The sequence below is a fragment of the Ascaphus truei genome, chromosome 3, assembly GCF_040206685.1.
Source record: "Ascaphus truei isolate aAscTru1 chromosome 3, aAscTru1.hap1, whole genome shotgun sequence".
Taxonomy (NCBI): domain Eukaryota; kingdom Metazoa; phylum Chordata; class Amphibia; order Anura; family Ascaphidae; genus Ascaphus; species Ascaphus truei.
In genome coordinates, this window is record NC_134485.1 from 121,004,397 (window position 1) to 121,020,412 (window position 16,016).

Genomic DNA, 16,016 nt, shown 5'->3' on the forward strand with positions numbered 1-16,016 from the left:
CAGGATGTTTATGAGTAGCAGGTCCTGTTACTCCTCCTGGATATTTCACACCTCGGGACCCAAACTTCAGACATTGCGTCCCCAGAAATGAGTGGCCCCTTGTTACTTAGCAGTGCTACCAAGCTGCTTACTGAGCATGCTCAGAGATACCTGAGCTGGCTGTAGGACTGGCCCATGTGACCTGGCAGGTTCTGATAGGAACATACAAGCAATAGGGGAGCGTGGGATTAGGTTCTGATAGGAGGAAGATAATTCCTTGCCAATGGGATGAGGCTAATGTATCCCTTCACAGGCCCTTGTCCTTAAAAAGGCCTGTACCCCTCATTCCGGTGTGATTCCTGTGTTATTGCTGTTGCTGTTACCTGATTTCTTCAAGCGGATAAGACCTAAGTACATCGGCTACGATTCCAGAACGCAAGGGGTTAAAAACATCGCAACAAGGATACTTGCCCTGCTTCATTATTTCATTAGCCCTGGGGATTCCAGCAAATCCCAGAGAACCAGAAAAGACTTTGCCCATTCACAGAAGGATTGGACTGGCTATTTATTTGGCAATTTGCAAAAGGACTAAATTTTAAAGAACAATCTTCTGGTGCTTGGGCACCTTTCTGGACATTATCCTCTATTTCTCTACCCGTGAGTGTAATTATTAAGTTATTCTGCAGTTGTCGTGTGTTTGCCTATCAAGGGAATAAATCTCAGTTTATTTTGCTCAACCTGTTCTGCTCAATCAGGACCCACGAAATATAAATGTGTTATTAAGCGCGTCTCCCGTGACAAGCGTTTAAAACTGGTGGCAGCTGGTGAGATACTGATTGAGCCTATATTGCAGTGTTCTGTAATATAGTGAGGACCTTGTAGATTGCAAGCTCCTCAGACAAGTGGCAACTTGCACACACTTCCAAAGAAGCACAAGATAATTCACTGGTCTCTGGACCTATACCCCAGTGGCACCATGAGTCCACGCTCAGGAAGGTTTTGTACCTGGAACCGGGCGCAGATAGTGGAGAGATGTGTGGGGTACGGGTTCACGACAGACGGTCGTTCCAAGAGTCAGCTGGAGGAGGACTTAGAAGAATATGAGGACAGGATGGCCCCGCCAGCAGACAGTACTCAGCCCGGAGCGCAGGATGTCAGTGACCGCCTGGAAGAGGGTGGCGTGGGGCCAAGGGGTGCAGATGGATCAGTCGCTGCGGCGGCCGGACTTGCTACCTCTGGACTCATTGCACTCCTCACCGCCTGGGGAGAAGGGCTTAGCTATGAACAGCGACTCGAGCTCCTGTCGACAGCGCTTGGAAGGCCCCCTCACTCCCACCTGGTCAGCGGGGAACAGGACGTTCCCAGAGTAACTGCTGTGGACGCAGCAGAGCCAGCAAATGAATATGTAACCAGCAGAGCCTTGGTGAGCAACGCAGCAGTCCCCAGAGAGGCAGCCATTCCGGCTAGGGGGGACCAGTCTGCACCCCAGCGGACTCCCAAACATACAGTGGGTAGCGACACGCCCTATACTGGGGAGTACAAGCTTGAGAGACGGTGCTATCATTGCCACAAGGTGGGCCACATCCGGCCACATTGCCCGGACCGTGAGCGGTCTGGGGGACCCCATCAGGGGCAACGTTCACAAGCTGCAGGGCCAGTAACCCAGATTGGGCTGGCCCACACAGAGGAACAGAGCACAGCCATGGAGCCACAACCAAGAGGGATGTCCCAGGCAGATGCTGCTTTTGTCACCTCAGAGCCAGCAACAGTGAGCAGAGGATGTCCAAGTGCATCAGTCGAGATGCAGCCTGCTGATGTCCTGAGCAGGCACCCACGGAGGGTTACCTTTGGTGACCGGCAAGCAGGGAGCTTGCCAGATTTGGGTGCTGCTGTTATTCTGGTGCAGCCAGAAGATTTGCTCCCGGGCACCGGGATGCAAAGAACCATGCCTGATGGAGGGCTGCGGTCCTTACAGGGTGCCCAGATCATTTTGGATGGGGGTGCCAATCATGGCATGAGGGAAGTGGGGGTTTTGTCCAGGGAAACTGCTGAGGTGCGCCTTAGCAATAACCTGGAGCCTGTGATCTGTGTGGTTGCTGGGGAATTGCCTGCTGTTGCGGCGATTCCTAAGAGCCTGTCATCAGGAATCACAGCAGAATCAACCTCTGTCCCCCTGCATTTGGGACCAACGGTTCCAGTGGCCTCTGCGGAGACCAGACAGGTAAGCCAGACTACTGAGTCGCGACCAGTGACTGACTTACTGTTCCCTTTACCTGTTCCTGTTACCCCTGACTTAGAGACTAAGGGTGGGGGGTTAGAATTAGGGACAGCAGATAGGGATGCGGTGAAAGCTGACCCCAGCTTAGAAGGTATGGGACTGCGGGCGTCCGAGTCCTGGGAAAGCGGGGGGTTAGACCACAGGCTGTGGCACCGCGGGTTCTGGGGTAGGGAGCCGGGTTAGCCAGGGGCTGGACAGGTAGAAGACTGTTAGTGGGACCCAGGGAGGGTCGGCAGCAAGTGTTGCAGGTAGCCTTCCTCAGTCCACTAGTGGGGCATCAGGGGGTCACTCACATGAGAACCCAGCTGTTGCAGCCTTACTTCTGGCCGGAGGCAGCAGGGGCAGTGGCAGACTTTGGCCACCCCTGGGACGCCTGCCAGCCAGAGGGTAAAGCGGGTGATTATGTGCAGATGCTCCTGAACCTGTTACCAGGAATGGGGAACATGTTTCAGGAAGTAGCTCAGGCAGTGCCAGGCCTCTTAGGTAGGATAGGGTTTCCTAGGGGGGTCCTAGTTGAGCTAGGGTCCCTGGGAGGTAGGCAGGCAGGGGCAGAAGCCGGGGCTAGGGTAGAGCAGCCTAGGGTCCTGTTCTCAGACAAGCTGGGCAGGGCACATAGTACAGATCAGCCTGTGCTCCCAGGTGATCTGCATCCTCTGCATAAGAATATCTATGGAGTATCAGCAGAGGTGGCAGACAGTGTAGAGAGGAAGGCAAAGGGGGAGTCAGTCTTCAGCCTTCAGAATGGCCTCTGTGAGTTTTTCAGGGTGCCATTCAGGATGAGGAATGCTCTGGCTACCTCCCACCGCCTGGTCAGGAGGGCACTAGAGAGAGTGCAGAGGTATGTGGGGACATACAGGGAGAGGATAGTTGGCTTCAGGCAGATCTGTGGTTTGTCTCCAGGACAGGTAGCAGCAGTGCTAGCCAGGGTTAGGGAGACAGGGAGGACCAAAGTCTATCACATCAATATGCTCAAGGAGGACATAGCTCTGCCAGATCTCCTAGGGGAGGCTAGGCAGGGAGGTACCATAGAGCAGGTTGAGATAGGGTCTCAGCTGAGTGTCAGGCAGAGGGCAGATGCCAGGGCTATGCTAGAGCAGTATAGGGCTCTGTTCATGGACAAGCCAGGGAGGACACACATCACTGAGCACCCAGTGCTTACAGGGGATCGGAGACCTCTGCATAAGCACGCTTATAGAGTGTCAGCAGAGGTGAAGGGCAGTATAGAGAGGGAGATGGAGGAGATGCTGGCCCTAGGGGTAATTGTACCATCCCAGAGCCCTTGGGCTTGTCCGGTAGTCCTAGTGCCTAAGAAGGATGGGACCACCCGGTTCTGTGTGGACTACCGGCAGCTCAATGCAGGGACGGTTTCAGATGCCTACCCCATGCCCCGCATGGATGAGTTGCTGGATGAACTCGCGGGGGCAAGGTATCTGACCACCAGGGATCACAGTAAAGGGTACTGGCTGATCCCTTTGACCCAGGAGGCTAGGGAGAAGTCGGCTTTCATCACCCCAAGTGGCCTCTATGAGTTCTTAGGGATGCCATTTGGGATGAAGAATGCACCGGCTACCTTCCAACGCCTGGTCAATCGTTTGCTAAAGGGCATGCAAGGGGTTGCAAGGGCTTATCTGGATGATATTGCTGTGTTCAGTAACTCCTGGGAATCACACTTAATTCATGTAGCTGCGGTGCTAGCCAGGATTAGGGAGGCAGGTCTCACCTTAAAACCCACCAAGTGCTTAGTAGGGATGGCTGAAGTCTTATACCTAGGGCATAGGGTGGGTGGAGGGCACCTCAAGCCAGAACCAGCTAAGGTAGAGGCAGTAGTGCAGTGGCCCACTCCCAAAACCAAGAAGCAGGTCATGGTGTTTCTAGGCACCGCAGGCTACTACAGGAAGTTTGTTCCCCAGTATAGTGCCATTGCTAAACCCCTGACTGACTTGACCCAGAAGCAACAGTCTGCGCTGGTAGTCTGGTCTCCTGCCTGTGAAGATGCATTTCAGGCTTTGAAGACTGCCCTAGCCAGCGCTCCTATACTGGCCGCTCCAGATTATTCCAAAAAGTTTCTGGAGCAGACTGATGCCTCAGACTTTGGCATTGGTGCTGTGCTCAGCCAGGTGGGGGAGGAGGTCAGGGAACCTCCAATTATGTTTCTGGGCCGCAAGCGGCTGCCCAGAGAAGGAGCATATGCCACTATTGAGAAAGAGTGTCTGGCCATAGTATGGGCGCTAAAAAAGCTACAGCCCTCTCGGTATGGCAGACACTTCACTGTTATCACTAACCATAACCCCCTAAGTTGGTTGCAGAGGGTGTCGGGAGAGAATGCCAAGCTCTTGCGCTGGAGCCTGGCCTTGCAAGAATGTGACTTCACCATTCAGCACAAGAAAGGCAGTGAGCATGGGAACGCTGATGGCCTTTCCCGGCAGGACAATCCCCAAGACCTAATGACTTCAAAAACCCTCAGGTCAGCCCAACCACCAGAGGAGGTGGCCAGGGCAAACCTTGGGCTTTGAGTGGGGGAGATGTGGCGAAAATGGGGGTAATCAGCGCATTAATAAAGGCAGTGGGCTCAGCTGGTTACCCCTATTTCGCGTTGGGGATGAATTGGTTAATTCTATATGCATGGCTGTCCCCATTTTGCAGGCTAATCTCTACCTGCAGTGAAGTGCCTTTCTGTTGCTGTTTTAAAATGTACAGGCAGGATGCTATTTTTTTGTCTGCCTGCCTTTGTAAGGCAGTAAGGACCAAATGTTATGCATACAGGAGCCCCCTGTTGGGATGAAAGATCCCAGATTCGTAAAGTGTCACTTAATCAGGATGTTTATGAGTAGCAGGTCCTGTTACTCCTCCTGGATATTTCACACCTCGGGACCCAAACTTCAGACATTGCGTCCCCAGAAATGAGTGGCCCCTTGTTACTTAGCAGTGCTACCAAGCTGCTTACTGAGCATGCTCAGAGATACCTGAGCTGGCTGTAGGACTGGCCCATGTGACCTGGCAGGTTCTGATAGGAGGAAGATAATTCCTTGCCAATGGGATGAGGCTAATGTATCCCTTCACAGGCCCTTGTCCTTAAAAAGGCCTGTACCCCTCATTCCGGTGTGATTCCTGTGTTGTTGCTGTTACCTGATTTCTTCAAGCGGATAAGACCTAAGTACAGCGGCTACGATTCCAGAACGCAAGGGGTTAAAAACATCGCAACAAGGATACTTGCCCTGCTTCAGGATTTCGTTAGCTCTGGGGATTCCAGCAAATCCCAGAGAACCAGAAAAGACTTTGCCCATTCACAGAAGGATTGGACTGGCTATTTATTTGGCAATTTGCAAAAGGACTAAATTTTAAAGAACAATCTTCTGGTGCTTGGGCACCTTTCTGGACATTATCCTCTATTTCTCTACCCGTGAGTGTAATTATTAAGTTATTCTGCAGTTGTCGTGTGTTTGCCTATCAAGGGAATAAATCTCAGTTTATTTTGCTCAACCTGTTCTGCTCAATCAGGACCCACGAAATATAAATATGTTATTAAGCGCGTCTCCCGTGACAGTGTTGTCAAGATCGCAAACGGTGATGTGTCCTGCCGGGGAGTTCTCTCGGCGACGTGTTGTAGCGGAGCTCCGTCTGCAGTTTAGTTGCCCCATTCCATGTAAAATAAACCCTCATTTCCTCTTGGCTGAAATGAATGTGCCATCCTTCTATAATATCGGTCAAGTGGTAGATGAAAGCTTAACATTTCTTGGTTCATCAGAACAAGACCACAAACACAAACACAAGAAAACCTCCAGATTTCTTTTACACCTCTAGTTTACTTACAACAATAAAATGTATTGGCAAAGCATGAAAACTGCAGTGGTTACTAGAATGGAATATTGCAGTGACAATCTACAGATGTACTGTAGCCAGGCATGGTTTTTGCAGAGCCGCGGGAAGAAAGTACATTCCCTGCAGTTCTAGGCAAGATGCCACAGCTGCTCTCCCGTCTGTTGGGAATCCTTGTCCTGTAACAAGTCCTGGCCACGGGGACGTAAGAGGGCTACATCTGTATTTATTAGACACGTTTTAAACTCCATGCCAAACCTAACAAATCCAACAGGATGTGAGTACATGTGTATAAGATAGACAAGGCGTGGAAGAAAGTCTGAAACCATTTCACAAATCATTTAACACTTTCCATAGATAAATCAAATGTTAACAAATGTCTTTGTTAAAATGGTGAATTATCAGACATGACAGTAACCGTATTCAGTGATAAAATGCTTGCATCCTGCAAGTATACAGAAATCCAAAGCTTTATAGCTCTAGCTAACATGTCCTAACTATTGAGAGAGAAAATACACTATGACTGCAGTAATATACTAATATGTTTTTCTTGTTTGCCCTTCCTCCTCCCCTGTCTTATTAATATAAAAAAAAATATTCATGTATATGAAGCAGGGGGTCTCCGGAGCTGGACCAAGTTAAATTCAGATCTGGGGACCCCCTGCGTCCTGAGATAAATACTGGGGAAGGTACCGCCAGTAAAATTGAGGTTTATTTAACTTTTTGGTGAGCTATGTTAGAGTATATTGTGGTATGTTGTGCCAGCATTGCCATTGTATCCAATGGAAACTGTTTGGTATTCTGAGATTACTTAGATTTGTTCTGTTATCACCAGGATGTTGCTGGCTACATCTGTGTGTAGTCAATATTACCCTTATGTGTATAGTGTCTAACACGTTCGGTGCTAGAAGGGCGCCTCCACTCTTCTGAGATCATGAATATGTCATCGTTTCATATACTGTAGAGATGTGATGCGTATGAAAGTGAAGCCCCTCCACTTTGTTCCGAGCGCGTTCACTGCTCCGATGGGTCAGTGAAAAAAGTCTCCCCCTACTAGAGAACGTGTCAAATTCATGACGTTCCCTATTAATGACTCCTTAAGTGCTGGGCTATATGACAATGGAACGTACATCTTGTTAAAGCATTTCCGGAGTAACAAGGAACTCCATCCTAATAGATACAGTATCTACAAGGGGAATCCCACGAGATCTGCAAAACCAAATCAAAACATTTAAAAAATGTGTAATTATAAGCAAGGCAAGACAAATTATTTCTAACCACTTCAAAGTAGTTGGTAGGTACAGTTAACAGCCCACTGAAAAAATGGCACGTACAGTACACACACTGCTCAGTTCCAGCAATTGCTGTTAATTCAATTGCTGAGAATTATTAAACAATATCTTTTTTCAGAACAAAATTTGTTTTGTCAGATATCACTGCAGTACATGCAATAATTGGACTTTGTTCAGAAAGTGGTGCACAGGGAATGGGATCTCCCCATTTATCCTGGTCCCTTAAAATCATGCAAAATGTCACCAATGGTTCCCAGCATTCAAACGCACTATTCAGATACTTGATTTATCATACAATTAATTGTTTGGTATGTGTGCATTTTATTGCTAAATTAAGTATTTCTCAGAGTGCATGATTGACATATATTGCTCTAAACTGTTTTCATTCTCCTGAAAAGTTTTGTCTTTGTAATGTTGGCATTTTATTGCTAGATTATTAAGTGGTTTTCTCAAGTGCTGGATTGGCACATAGCTTTAACTGTGTGATTCTCCTGACACTATGTTATTATGAACAGCTAGATTATTGAATGTTCTATACCACAAGATTTAAGTGTTACACATTTCTCACAGTAAAACGTGAAGGACAAGCATTGACGGGCAGACATTGCTAAAACTATTGAGCACTTTCTTGTACAGCAGCAGACAACTGTAATATAGCATTGCGGTGGTTCAGCACTATAAACCACTAGATTGCCATACAGTATAAATTGCTATAGTATACTTGATCCATTCTAATGTCACACTTGGTGCTTTGTGATACTGTTTATGTATTGAACACATGACCATTCTCTTAATACCTTGATACTTTTTGTATGAATATTTATCATATTCGTTGTTCTGCTTAAAAATGTAATTTTATGATAAAGTCTCTGCCTCGTGCTTTTGAGTGCTGGGAACCATTAGTAAAATGTTGCAATATCGTTCTGGTTCAGAATATATGGACTACCACTACATTTAGAATGTTAGGCCTTGCCCCCACTGTGGCGGACGCGCACGGACGAGAGCCCTCCCCTCAATGGCGCCGGGCCCGCTGCGAGGGGAGGCCGCAGCGCCGTGGCGCGAGTTGCTCCTGCTCAATAGAATTGAGAGCAGGACTCGCGACGGAGCGATAAGCCACGCCCCCGTCAATCCCCCGCCACGCCCCCCCCCCCCCGGCCTCTTCCTGCCGTGAGCTGCAGATCGGGGAATCGGCTGCACATGCCGCCAATCTCGGGGGCGCGCGTTGCAGCGGAGTTACCGGGGCCTTAGCCTCTTCGAAGACTGATTTCTTTGAGGAGTGGCCCTCAATTCAGTTAAGAAAGGAGACCTATTAGGTGAGAAATATAAAGAATGATTTCTACAATCTATATTAGAGGAAATGTAAAAAAATGTGACATTGTAAGAAATGTGACAAAAAAATGTGACATTGTAAGAAATGTACTTCAAAACACATAAGAAAGCATATATCCCAGGTCCCTATTCAGTATAGTGGTAAAGGAGTTCTGCAGTAACCATTTATTCAAGTTAATTGAAGTTACTATATTTGTATTGTACAACTTCTTACCATATTAAATAGCTGCCCAAATCACTAAGCTGCAAACGTGGGACAACAAAATGATGGTGCTTCATTTTCATTGCATTGGTTTTGCAGGTAAAAGACTTCCATTAATAACCTTCTAACAAAATCTACATGTTTATGTTTTGTGTAAACACCAGATATCCATTTATTCTGCTGATTTTTCTTTCCTTTTTCTAATAGACGCCATCTTTCATACGTTCAGTGGGCATCTCTTCTAATCTTGTTCTTGTCTATAATGGGCCTGACTTCCCAAAATGGCGCTGCTGAGCAGGAAGTCTCAGCCAAAGGAGTTCATCATATTCTTCACTCAAGCCTGTCCAATAGCTGCATTCACGTGACTAAGCCCGAGGAAGGACAACAGGAAAATCACAGCATTACACTGGAATACTTTTCTAGCTTGAAGTACATACCCCTGGGACTCGGCCATTTCCTGATCATATTACAATGTTTTATATCCTCACTAGCCAATATTTACAATGAGAAAATACTGAAGGATGTGGACCAGATTTCTGACAGCATTTTTATACAGAACAGCAAACTTTATGCGTTTGGAGTTTTTTTCAATGGTCTTACATTGGTTCTTCACTCCGAGCACTTCAATAAGATAAAGTCCTGTGGATTTTTTTATGGTCATAACGGATTTTCTGTTGCCCTTATTTTTGCAACTGCTTTCGTTGGATTGTCGGTTGCCTTTATATTAAAGTTCAGAGACAACATGTTCCATGTTCTCACAGGACAACTAACAACTGTGATTATCACAATTGTATCATTTTTTGTATTCAATTTCAAGCCCTCAATGGAATTCTTTTTGGAAGCTCCCGTAGTTCTACTCTCTATATTTATTTATAATGCAAGTAGGATAACCGAATCAAAAGGCACCCCAAAGCAAGAACATTTTAAAATAATAAATGGAGATGTATGGGAACGTTCTAGTGGGGTAAGTATTTCTAAAACAAATGTTTGTTTTTTTTTTCATTTGGAAATGAAGTCTTGAATGTTTAAGTATGTTTGTTTGTTACATGCAAAGGCAGAAAGAACCCAAAACAATGTTGTCAGAGAGCTTCTCCAATAAGCACTCTGTGGCATATTCATTTAGAGCCAGTACAGGTTGGTGCACCAGATCCGAGGGCTCGGGAGGGAACGGGTGTGTAGAGAGGGGGCCTTAGATAAGTGGGGCCTGCTTAAACAAGTGCTGGACCAGCGTTTCGGAATGTGTACGATGGACCCCTAAAGGTGGTGGGCCCTAGTTCTGCCGAACCAGCCGCGCATATGGAAGTTCCAGCACTGCCCCGAGGGCTTTATAGCGTAAAATGTAATAATTAAGTAATAATTATTAATATTATAGGCTAAATGTAGGCTTTTTTTTGTAAAAAATAGACACTTTTGTAAAGATATATAACTCGGATCTACGCTGATGCACCTGTATAGGAAAAAGAAGTAAAGTGGGGAGAGAGAGGTGAGGGGGGGGGGGAGAGGTGAGCGGGGGAGAAGAGGTTAGGGGGCAGGAGGAGAGGCAAGGGTGGGGGAGAAGAGCTAAGTGAGTGGGGATTGAGGGAGGTGGTGGAGGAGGGGAGAGGTGAGGGGGGGAGAAGAGAGGTGAGGGGGGGGGAGAAGAGGTGAGGGGGAGGAGAGGGGGCAAGGGATGAGGAGAGGCAAGGGTGGGGGAGAAGAGATAGGTGAGTGGGGATTGAGGGAGGTGGTGGAATAGGGGCGAGGTGAGGGGGAAGCGAGCATGAGGAGAGAGGTGATGGGCAGAGGTGATGGGTAGGGGGAGGTGTTGAGGGGGAAAGGGATGAGAAGTGGGGGGGGGGAGAAGAGGGGAGGTGGGTGAAGGGGAGAATGGGAAGAGCAGTGGGGGGGACAGTGATTTTAACTACAAACTAAAATAAAAAACAGATAAAAATTACCTTGGCAAAAGCTATGCAAGTGGTGGAAGAAATATTACTTTGTTGCAAGTAACAAAGTTACTATTTGGGACCCGCCAGCTTCTGACAGCAATAGCGGGAGAAGGAGGGGGGGGGGAGTGAGAGAATCTGCATGTGCTGTGTGTGAGTGCCTGCATGTGCTGTGTGTGAGTGCCTGCATGTGCTGTGTGAGAGAGCCTGCATGTGCTGTGTGGGAGAGCCTATATGAGAGTGCCCTGTTCTGAGGGGATTATTACTATTACTATTATAGGCTAAAGCAGTAAACTTCCAGGCATTACTGAAATCCCAGCTTATTTAATCAATAATAGACACTTTTGTATAGTTAAATAGATTTTTTTATTAAAATAAAATGGTAAATACATGAAACCACCTCTATATACTCTTACACTGCAGATATCTATATCCACACACTGCCGCCCCCTCTGTGTACACACACACACACACACACACACACAACAGCACACCACACCACACCACACACAACACAGTGCCTCTACACACACACTGGAGCTCTAGACACAACACAGCACCTCTTCTACGCTCACTACACAGCACCTCTACACACACAGCAGCAGCTCTACACACACACAGCAGCTCTACACACACACAAACTCTGCTGCTACACACATGCTACACCCATAAACATTGCTACTGACACACACACACACACACTGAAGCGCTATACACACACACACACACACACACATCAGCTCTACACTCACACAAACTGCTTCTACACATACAACAGCACAACACACACACACACTGCAGCCACATTCAAAAATGCAGCCACTTACTAAACTTTGCACTCTCCCCCCCCAAGCTCTACACACAACACAGCACCTCTACACACACACCTCCCCCCACACACACAACACTGCACCTCTATACACAACACACTTACTTCTTTGCAGTCTCTCCCCCCAATTCAACTGAATCTGCTTTGAAAATCTTAGTCAGCTCGGGAGGGGGAGGAGTCAAACCGTGGCTGATACTTTTTGACCAATCTCCTGCCATGTCTCAGAGCTTTTACTTAATTCAAACCAATCCCCTGCCCTGTCTCAGCTGTTCTGAAAGATGATTGGCTGGAAATAAACAGATTGAAAACTGCATTTTGCAAGCTGCTGAAATTCAGGGCATTACTGTGGATAATGCCCGGAATTTTAACCAATCAGAGAGCAGGGTTTTCAATAATGCCCTGAATTTTACTGCTTTAGCCTATAATTGTAAATAACTCCATATTTAATGGTAATATTCCATATAATGTAGGGCGAAAGATAAATCATTCCACTGTGGGGAAAAACTAATATCTATAAAAGGCTACCTGTACCATAACAACAACAATAATTGAACTAATGACCGTTACTTTAGCGAACACTGATGGCTACACAAAATATCAAACAATACCAAAGGATATGGCTTTTTGCCCTGAAATCACAAGAGGCTGAAAAACCAACATCAGACACGGTGTAATTCTATATTGTTTGCTATCGGCTGTTTCAGATAATATAGATTTACCCCATGGTAAGATTGGATACTTTTACTACAATGTATGTTGGTATGTTGTAATGTTTTACAATCAATCCAAAAGGATATATATACTTTTAATTCTTGCTCAAAGCAAAAAAATAAAAAAAAATTACTAAAAGGTTGGTTCCATACACAACAGTGAAATAATGCCAGACTCTGCGCATACAAGCAAACTGCTTTATTGTCCGGAAGTAGCCTTATCATAAGTGATACAAAATTAGAAAATTAACAGACTTTATAAGCGGAGATTCCAATCTATACAAAACAACTCAGCTAGCCTGTAAGAAGCAGTGAAATTCAGTATAAGGCATTTTTATAGGCAATGAAATTAGAGGAGTAAAAATGTGCAGCCCCCTACCCTATACTACAGATGTAGCCCGACTCGCCTTTACCTGAGCCGCAGGAGGGGGAAAAAAGCAACACCACCTTGGTGAGCAGGGTGCCCGTGGCTGCTCTCCATGCAGACAGGAATTGCTGCGGTCTGTTGTCCCCAGCAATCCCCGACTGCAGGGGAACATCTGTATAAATGATCGTTTATTTGAAAAGCATCAACGTATTCTGCTGCGTGGGACAGTGCGTTTATGTAATTATCAAATCTCTGTACACAGTTACAGACCATACAAATCTGGACAAGCATGCACAGATACAAAAAGGTAAGGAGGGCTCTGCTCGTGGGAGTTTGCAATCTAGAGAACTGCATAAGTACACAGAAATAGTTCATGTAATATCACAAGTTATGGTCCAGATATTAGCAGGACACACCCAGAAAACACACATTGCTTCTTTGATAATTGGTTTAGGGAAGAAGATTCTAGGCTAAAAGTTTTATTCTCGTAGTTAAATAAAATACAATGATTTCCGAAAGGAAGTAAACTCCTGACAATCTATCCTCTTTCTTATGTGTATATATAAACATTGATAATTCTTCCTTAATATGCTAAACTCACAGTGAACAATTTTGACTGTATTTAAAACGTCTCATTTTTAACTCATCAGGGAGAATCCTTTTTAACTCTTATTTTATACCTTTTGTATCACTGTAGGATGGTGAAGAACTTGAGAGACTGACTAAAGCGAATGAAGATTCTGAGACAGATGAAGAACTCTTCTAACAAAGAACTTACAACTTACAGTACTACTGGCCAACTTTACTAAATCGTTAACCTCTGAAGTGTCCTAATAACGGCCGTGGCATACCAGGAGCCTTCACATGATGCGGAAGTGCTGGAGATCTTGTTGCACTCTGCTATAAGTTAATAGACTACAGAATTCATAGGACCATAGGGGAAAAGATATAAAATCCCAGAGCATTTTATTTTTTTACGGTATATAAAAGTTTTAGTTCTTTACACATACCTTTTATTGGACCAAAAGAACGCTTTTGAATTTGAACCTCTCGGGGTCCTTCATCGGGTATGGCAGAAATACAGAAACAAAATGATTATATACAGTGTTTGTAAGAGAGATATCTTGTTGAGAGGAAGTGGGAAATAAGATAAGGTAGAAATAGGTAGCCTAGTGTGAAAATAAACAGTAGAGACATAAAAAGCTATTCTTTATCTTTGTCTCTACTGTTAATTTTAACACTAGGCTACTTTGTTTCTACCTTATCTTATTTCCCACTTCCTCTCAACATCCATTGCAACTCTTGCGTACAATGTATATAGTATTTTTTTCTGTATTCCTGCCATACCCGATGAAGGACCATGAGAGGTTTGACATTTTCTAACATATCAACTACTTGTTGGTCCAATTAAAGGTATAATATCACTCTCTCACTCTCTCACTTTCTTTCTCTCTCTCTTTTACTCGCTCTCTTTCTCTCTCTCTCTTTTCTCTCTCCTCTCTCTCCTTTGTTACTACAAGGAAGAAAGGACAAACACAGCTACCCACCCTTCTTTGTGTTTCTCCATATGACATTTGATGCTGGAAGACGGCCCATTTCCTTATAAAGGCCCATATTTATAAAGTTGCAGGAAGGTGTGTTATGGAGTAGGACAGCTTAGTAAATATGGCCCAGTATATTTCACATTATTTAAAGTGATCGGAAAATTATATATTTTTCTTGAGTGCCTTAGATACGTTTTAAGCTTTTTGAAAGGTATCCACCATAAAGGGAAATGTTCAGTAACATTTAATTGTAGCTTGAGTACTACTGTAGCTGAAGAAAAACGCTTTTACAGAATATAGTACTACCAAAGTTAATAAACGTTTATTAAAAATTAATATATATGTATAATTGAACAAACGCGTTCCAAATTGTGCTTGCACAGTAAACCACAGTAAAAAAAATGGCAATAAAAGCAAGTCTTAAGAGTGTGTTTGGTGCCTCTTGTTTAAGAAGGTTTCCCCCCCCCCTCAATCTTCTGTTTGACGTAGAAACTAGAACATAGCGGGGCATAACAGAACACTACTCCTAGTGTAGCAAGTTTAATGTGTGTGTGTGTGTGTGTGTGTGTGTGTGTGTATAAAGGTAATGCACTCACAAGTATATTCGTGAATTTGAGCACATCAAATCAAAACCTTGTGTCTCAGAGGATATCTGGATTATCACAGGTGGTGCTGCTGCTCTTATCGCTGGATTTTCATGCTTCCCCGAAGCTCCCTCTGCCTTTCCGGTTGCTGGGGCCGTTTGGGGACTTCTGGGTTGCGGGTCCATGTCACTGCGTGCTGATATCACTCCTGGAAGGCTGAATTCCTGCCCTATGCTTTAACTGAACTACTCCACTTCCTCAGGGGAACATGGATTACTACTAAGGGCTCACTGTGGCTAGAAATAGCTACAAATTGATATTTATATTTTATTTATACATTCCTGGAGCCTATTGGTTTTTTGGTAATATTGTGACCATTGAAAGGTGTACTATTTAAAGATTTATAATGTTATCGTTGTTGCAATAAATAATAAGGCTGCTGTATAAAAAGAGTAGTACGGCTGTGGGCCAGTTGTATGGTTTTTTTTTTAAACAGGGTAATGTAGTTTTGACGAATAATACTTTCTATTAATTTGGTGATTAGTTTGGGGAAGAGTAGACCTGTTACTTGAAGAAATCTGACAGTTTTCAAGAAATTCTTTGTTTAACTTCTTAGCTGCAAAGCTGTTTAGAGGATTTTTGGTATGTGATCCTATAAAAACTATTTTCTACAAATACTGTTTGTTTGGATTTTTTTGTTTCAAACTTTTTTATTTGGTTTTACAGAGGGTGGAGTACACATCATCATCACATAAAATAGCATGTCAAAAACAAGGGCCCTGGATATCTACCTGTACAAAGTATTCTAGTGTCGTAGGAGAGCATTATGCCCCCTCCCCACGAGGAGACACACTAGATTTCTGTAAGGACTTGAAACACCGAAAAATCCCTGCATTTATATCAATCTCTGCTTTTCCAGTTCTCTCATTCCTCCAGCCGGAGGAGAGATGTTTATATCAGCGTACCTCAATACCCCCTTTGGAGGGGTTAAAGTGGATAGAATAAGGAGAGAAAAGAAAGAGGGGAGAGAGAAAGGGAGGCGGGGGGAGTGGAGGGGGACGAGCTAACCTTGGGCCATTGTCCTTCTATTGTGTTAGGTCTTAATTGTAGGGCTAAGCCTCCCAGGTTTTGTAAAATTTGTCGACTCTTTGGTTCAGTCTAGCC

General features: G+C 45.0%; 1 protein-coding gene across 9 annotated transcripts in view; it reads left to right on the top strand.

Annotated features, from left to right (window-relative positions):
• SLC35A5 (solute carrier family 35 member A5) overlaps positions 1 to 15,529 on the top strand; it is a 38,814-nt gene extending 23,285 nt beyond the window's left edge. For all 9 annotated transcript variants that reach the window (XM_075589454.1, XM_075589450.1, XM_075589449.1 and 6 more), the window contains 2 exons: positions 9,104 to 9,860; positions 13,422 to 15,529. In XM_075589454.1, the coding sequence (XP_075445569.1) occupies positions 9,104 to 9,860; positions 13,422 to 13,490 (826 nt within the window). In that variant the 3' untranslated portion in view covers positions 13,491 to 15,529. The remainder of the gene's footprint in view (positions 1 to 9,103; positions 9,861 to 13,421) is intronic.
• Positions 15,530 to 16,016: the final 487 nt, after the last annotated feature.